At 40.2% G+C, this 7,430-nt stretch overlaps 1 protein-coding gene across 6 annotated transcripts in view; it reads left to right on the top strand.

The window, feature by feature from the left end:
- The window catches only part of LOC148523510 (transmembrane protein 198), a 31,237-nt gene extending 24,298 nt beyond the window's left edge, over positions 1–6,939 (top strand). For all 6 annotated transcript variants that reach the window (XM_088473093.1, XM_088473096.1, XM_088473097.1 and 3 more), the window contains 2 exons: positions 1,045–1,193; positions 2,085–6,939. In XM_088473093.1, coding sequence (XP_088329219.1) covers positions 1,045–1,193; positions 2,085–2,234 — 299 coding nt within the window. In that variant the 3' untranslated portion in view covers positions 2,235–6,939. The remainder of the gene's footprint in view (positions 1–1,044; positions 1,194–2,084) is intronic.
- Positions 6,940–7,430: the final 491 nt, after the last annotated feature.

The following is a 7,430-nucleotide window of genomic DNA, read 5'->3' on the forward strand; positions in this document are numbered from 1 at the left end:
CCGCAAAGCCATGCTTTAGGCTGGCTGGTGCTAAGTGGCTCACCCTGTACAATGAGTATGAGATCTATAGAGACTTAAACCTGTTCCCAGCCGATAATGATCAGAGCTGGTACTCTTCATAAACCCTTTACTGAAAATAAGATATTTTTTATAATATTGATGTGTGTTTGTTTTCTCTTCCCCATGGTCAGGAAAAAAGAGGAGGCTGCTGTTTACCCCAGTGTCCCTGGAGGGCCACTGGGCTATAATGTTAGCCTTTCTACACTGTATTGAGTTGCAGGGATGGCCATAGCCATTTGTGATGGACAGGAAAAGCTATTGGAAGTTTTAACTTTGCAGTTTTATATCAATTTGTTTTATGAAAAGTAAATTAACAATCATTATTATCGCTCAAACAATATGAAAGTTTGAATTGTCCTCAGGGCTCATAGCTGTGTTTTTATAGACTGTTCTGACATGTAAATATTTCTTATGCTATAATGTGCTAATTGTGTCTGCAAAATATAAGCTACATACTGTATTCAGTTTGTAACAATAAGCTCTATTACATGGGCGTCTGCAGACCATGTGATACTCATGACTGAGTATTGAAGTTTTTACGGGTTAGCGATTAATGTGAGGGGATAAAAAGCTACTGACCTTCTGCTGTAAGACTTCCATTGACCACTAGACCTCACATATTGTACATCTGCAACAATTCACAATGAATGTATGCAAGATTTAGAAGGGGGTTAGACAAAATCTCCTGCTCATTGCTTGGGAAATTGCTGACCACCCATTTTGCAGTAAAAACAATCAATCCATTTCTAAAACTAAAGACTTCGCTGCTGACGCAAATGCCACTAAATTAACCCCTTGGAATTAATAAAGGAGTTTTTAAAATTTTCATTGATGTTCACATTGACCATAATGTCCTCGGACTAATCTATCATAGTTTCTTTACATACAAATGTCCTGGAACTTACTCGGGTATTGTTGCTCTGCTTTCCAAAACTGTACATTCTTGCTTTCTGGTACCACTCAGTCTTTTTCTTAATTTGACAGTGATACTAAGCAGACGCCAGAAACGACTACAGCTTCTTAGAATTCGTCAGAAAGAGGCCAAAAAACGCCAGAACGTTACTTCACAAGACGGGTCGTACCGACGAAAGGCCAGCACTATGAAAAGATACACTGGGGACATCCTTGCACCGGTGAGAGAATCCGCATGCTCTGATTTGCAGCTGAATTTTCATTCACCTAATGAGACCTGTCTGCAAAATGAAGGCTTTCTAAGCATTCTATATACCTGCATGCATTACTTTCACATTCAGACACCACATATACAAAGGAATACCAATGAATATAGTGCCATAGAGCAAGTCCCCATAACAAAGAAATATTTTCTCTTCTCTGTCGATCTTTGTGTCTGTGACGTAGAGAATAAATAGCTTACTAGTGCACAGTGCTGCATGTGCTGGGGTACACTGTAGTGCAGGACGCACATATTGATGGAATAAATAAGAGACCGCTGCTGCACAGCTGATATCGTACCCAAGGGCTTCACACCCCTTTATCAGTAACAGAAATAAATGCACAATATAGTTTCTGATATGCCACACTTATTGCATTCCCATAGCATTTCTCTGCTACTTTTATTGAAACCAGTAAATGAGGAGCCATTCGGTACACTTGGTTTTAGCTTTGCAGTCCTTTTTTTTTTTTTTTTTTTTTTTAATAATTATTTTGTTAAAGCAATCTAGCACAGTCTCTGCATTTCACACTTTAAAGCAGTTCAGCCCAGTGTATGACAAACACTTTCATGATGATAATTCTTCTTGGGTTGAGCTTAATATAACTAGATTCTAGCAATAGTTATCTAGTAAGTAATTAGGGGGTGATACTTGCTCTCCTACAGATTGTAAAGTATGCAAACTAAACACACAATTCCTAACAGACAACTTTGGTGTCATACATAGTATATATATTTTTTTTCTCGTTCCACTGTTCTGTTTACAGCTGATCCTCCTTTAATGTCACATTCTTATCATTATATAGCTTTCGTTACCTTACAGATTACTGAGATTGTTTCCTCTCTGTTACAGAGTTACTTGCAGAGCCTAAGAGAGCGTCAGACTGGTACCGGCACTTCCATGAGCAGCCTAAGCACAAACATGCAGACTATTGTGGACATGGACTATGAGTGCGGCTCCACTGTGCCCCTTACTGCCACTACTCCTGTGATCCGTGTCTGAGGTTGTCTCCCTCTTCTCTCGCACCCAGGGAGCACAGCTATTATTGCTGTATATGTCAGGGCAGCATCTTGTGCCTTACACGATGGCTTTTCGTACATCTCGTCCTCTCATTTGCCAGAGCCACTGCTCTCATCTCCTGAAGACTCCATATGAAGGAACAAAAGCCCCAGCAGTTTGAACTGTGTGCGCAATCTTACTTTAGTTTAAATTTTATATTGTGCCTGCCATATAGACAAATGTTGAATATGTGCCTTTTGCAGGATCAGCACAGAACTTCCTCATGGACCCGTGAAAATTAGGTCTACCTTCAGGTCAAACAGTGTTCTCCAGGGCACGTCTTAGCTATAAAATAGTCAATTTAACCGCAACTCACTTGGTGGCAGATTCTTTTGAATACTACATTTTAATCCCATACAATGTACTGTAGGTGTTTGAAAGGGAGTGAAAACTACAAGTTTCTGAACCTCTATAGAAGTCTCTGAGCTCTAATACACCCTTGAAGGCTGTTAAAGGGCTCTCTTCCGTTTATGGCCAAGTCCAGCTTTGTGGATGGGAGGAGGGGGGGGGTTTAATTGTGGTATATTTAGTTAATTTGTTGCTTGGCTATTTGACGGTTAGGTACTCTCTGTAATAGTGTGTCTAGAACCAGTTATGGTTAGGATACCGGATCCCAACACCTGTAAGTATCCTAACCCTACCCTTAGACCTAACTCCAGCAGCCTAACCCACCCACCTCATGCAGCGTAACCATACCCCCTTGTGATACCAGGTCTCTGATGGAGTTGGGATTCCGGTGCCAGGAATTCTGAGCACCGACAGCCAGGGTGTCAACTACATCCCGTTATCCACATTTATGGGCAAGAGAAAGCACAACTAGGTGGTGTGGACAGGATAAATATTGTAGATTAATTGTTCAGCTCATACAGTGTTCCCGTCTCAGTAGGCACATGTTTAGTACTGCTTGGGTTGAGAATCCATGGGGCTTGAACCCAGCTAATTCTGCACTTCTTACAACAGGTCAGGAATATATATCGGTAAGGGTGAAATTCCAGAGTTGCAGAATGTATATTTGGAGGGGGTTGTTTTTTCTTTTAGATTTTATGAGTCAAAGGACTTGCTGTGCTGACATTAACAGTGCATTTGATACAGGATTAGATCCTCAGATAATGTATATTTTATGTGAATAATTAGTTAATGTAGGTATATTTTAATTAAGGCATGACATCAACCCACTCCAGTGTATTATACTATTCTATAGATAACCAGGCATGGTGTCTTGGAATTGTAACAATATTGAAACTATTGCACTTTATTAAATATCAATATGAAGTTAACTAAAATAAGAGGGAACACAAAATAAGTAGTATGGTCAATCAAATTGAATTTATCTACAATAAAAAAATTTTTTTTTTTTTTTTAAGGGCATGTCCACCTCTGCCAACCCAAATCCCCAACCCCTCAATCCAGTACACAATTGTACACCGGAAGTCCTTTCCTCTAACCAATTCCCCTACCTTACTAATTGGTGTTTTGCTTTTGTTACATTCCTTCTCGGTAGCTGTAATAGTTATGGGACATAAATGGTTCCCCTGAATATGCTATTACCTAACCTCACAGAATCCAAAGTCAAATTGCAAAAAGCTTGCAGTAAGTTTGAATGTGGGGTGTTGTGTAAATGGTGTTGCCGGGGAAGGGTTTGATCTCAGGACCAGCTTTCTGCAGGAGGCAAAGGCCATTTAAACCTGTAGTGTAGCTATAACTAGAAAACCCAAGCAGACCGAAATCATGGTAGCTCAATGTACTATGGGGGAGATGTAGCAAACCTTCTAAAGAGGACAAGTGGAGGAGGTTTCCTTAGCAACCAATCGGCTTCTAGCTACTTGTCCTCTTTAGAAGGTTTGATACATCTCCCCTGCAATTCAGACATCTGTTATAATGGGCTGTGTGTCAAATACAGAGACACAGGTATTCTTCATCTTTTCTATAACTGACTGTAAAAACCTTAGTGATGGAATCCAATTAACGCAAATGTTTCCCCACTCCCATATTTAGGTGGTTGTATATATGAGCTATGCCAGCATGTATAGAGAAAGGAGTTTGATGATTACACTGCCAGGGTGCTGGAAAATGCCATGTATTAGCTCTGTCTAGTGTAATATAGGTAAGCCCCAGTGCAGCTGTGTGCATTAGCCTGAACTTGGTGTCCCTGGGAAGGGAAGGGAACAGCACAGCATTCGTAAGAGCCGAGCTGCTGCCTTAGTGACAGATTAAAGTGAAGGGGAAATACTCCTGTTCTGTCACACAAGGGAGAATAGACCCCGCAGACACTACATGCTGAAACTCTCATATAACAGTAAGGAGCGTTCCCTCTTAAACCTGTGTTATTGGTAATATTTTAGCTGTTATGAATGCGGCACTGTTCTAAGTGCAGGTGCCATCGCCCAAAGGCTGATAAAATAAAATCATTTAAACAAGTATAGATTATTTCTGAGGATATGTTGTATTTTTTAGTGTCTTTATACCTCAAATCTTATGAATGTCTTTTTTTCTTAAAAGGATTATCATTAATTTGCTCCTTGGCAGTTTTATGTCTTGTGTGTTTTATTATGCATTTTATTCATCATATTTTCAGTGTCTTTGAGGTTCTACCAAAGAGACAAAGGTTGAACAACCCTGACTCTGTGCACTTACAGTACACTGCATTAGATTCTGGCTCTGTTGCTGGAATTGACGATTGATCGGTGGTTACAACAGTGTTCCAGGCACACTGGGGCTTTGATGGTTGTCCATCTGCAATTTTATGCAAATGCCACTACACAGCCCTTCCCTGGCGTACATCGGTGCATCTGAATGTCCAAGGACTGAGACGCCCACTGTCAGTTTTCATAGACTCTAAACTATTACTTGGTGCCTCTTTGGATGCATCATTGGTCATACAATTGAAATTTGCACCAGCCCTATGCCAGGTGCAGTTTCTCCGTCCAAGTATGGTCTCCTATGTGAGTGGTTCAGCGTCTCTATGCAACCACTTTCATTGTTGTCTGCAACACACCCATAATACCCCCATAAAATGGAGCATCCGCTAAGCCCACCTCCCTGTCATTGCCCAGGAAAGCTCTGTACATTTTCAATACCTTTCTGAGACAACGCACTTCAATCGCAATTCTGACCATGTGCGCACACTGTCTGGATGCATGCTCAGTAGACATAAATCACTCCGCTGCCTCTGACATTGGCAGTGTGTGTGTGACTCAGGTCCTATATACTCTTAGTAACAGATACAGTTTACCCGGTGGCTCACAAATGTTAACTGCTGTGGGCAGATTCAGCTTGAAGCTTTAGGAGGTGTGAGCAGAGTCCCAGATAAATGGGCAACGCAAGCTTCTGACAGCAGCTCCTGGCTAATGAATACACCTCATACTGTTCCTCAGTGTCTGCTTACAAAAATTAGAATTCTGAAGGGATTTTATATAAAACTAGCTGAAGTACCTGGTGCTGCCTGGGTTTATATTAGATTTTTTTTAGGGTTATTATGTGATGTCAGCCAAATCCATCCAGGGGAAGGCACAGAACAGGCTCCCTGGTTCAAAATTTTACCCGGCGCACTCTGCTGCGTGGTCTGACCCGGACCCCAATCACTCCATTAAGCATCCCAGACCTATTGCCACTTCTCTGATGTTTTCATCCAAATCCATCCAGTGGAAGGCTTAGAACAGGCTCCCCTGGTCAATGTTCTGCCCAGAGTACACCAACAGGAGGTCCGACCGGGACCCTAACCCCCCCCCCCCCCCGAAAAGCTGGCCAGGATCCAACTGGACCACCTCGCGTTGTTTCATCCCAATCGGTGCAAAGGTGTCTGAATGCATAATCAGACAGACAAATAAACAGACCAATGAATTTTATATATAATAGATTTTCACTAGTTATGTACTCGCATTTCTTGTGTCTTTTCAATGGGGCTTTCCTGATTTTTGCTGTCCTTGTACATGCACAATTGCTATAGACCTCTGTGGATTCCAATGTACAGTAGTGAGCTGTGTTGTATCCTGGGGCAATAAAAATATAAACTTTCTATATAGGACAAATGGGTATTTTATGGGGGAGAAACAGTTTCTCTATGGGCAGCTGTCAAATGTACAAGTGTTAGCTAAAGCATATTTGGTCTTCGCACTAGTTCCTTTCATACAAAAACCACTGCTAATGCCTTCTGTAAAGTGAATACATTCAGAAGTGTATGTATTAAACTTTGATTCTCAGCTTTAATGTCCATTTCCAAGGCAACTGTAGAAATTATATCTGTTATTTATCAACCCAAGGGATGATACTTTACATAATGTTACATTGTTCAATAAGTAGCATTTTATATGAAGGTATACACTGAATACATCACATTTACATGGTAATGCTGTGCTCTGTTTTCCAGCTGAGAAGCTAGATCTTTTATACATCATAACTAAATCGTATACAAGTGTGTTTTCCTAATGTATTGCAGATTCTTCAGGAACTAAATACAGATACACAATAGATATAGCATCTATTCTGGGCTGGCTTCTATTGATCTTTTTTTCCACTGTAGTTGATGATTGATAATATTTAACAGATGTTTAAAATAGCTTTTAGCCGTGATTTATGCCTCCCCCTTGTGTTCAAAATGCAAACGGACCATGGGCATTGAATCTATAAAATGTTATATATTTTTTTCATTTATACTTGTGCTATGCGATTAAATCTGAACACCACAAGCCATCCATAGAGTAACACGTATGTAGAGATTTTTTCTGTTTGAAGTTAATTCTGTTTCTAGATTTGGCACAAAATATAATAAGTTGAAATATTTTTCACCAGAGATGCCTAAACCACCGCAAAGTCTTACTTGAAAAGTCTTGCTCTGGAGTCCTGTACAAAGTTTAATGAAAGTTTTAATAGGTCTGTTTACATGTCATTATTTTCTGTACAACTGTAATAAGTTAAAAATTAAATGTTTTTGCTACGTGTTTATACTTTGCAATTCCTAAACTGGCTTTGCAGTTTTGTATGAACAGATGACCCAGCCCTCCGTTTACACAGGTAGATGTTTGTATGGGACACACAAATGCAAGTGTACCCAGAATCCTTTCTAAATTGGCTTTTGACACCAATGTGGCATAAAGTGTACAAAACTGTATATAATATGTATTTTTGTTCGTCTGCAGACCT

Source organism: Taudactylus pleione, unplaced genomic scaffold (genome assembly GCF_031769625.1).
Source record: "Taudactylus pleione unplaced genomic scaffold, aTauple2 ptg000130l, whole genome shotgun sequence".
In the NCBI taxonomy this organism is placed as follows: Eukaryota; Metazoa; Chordata; class Amphibia; order Anura; family Myobatrachidae; genus Taudactylus; species Taudactylus pleione.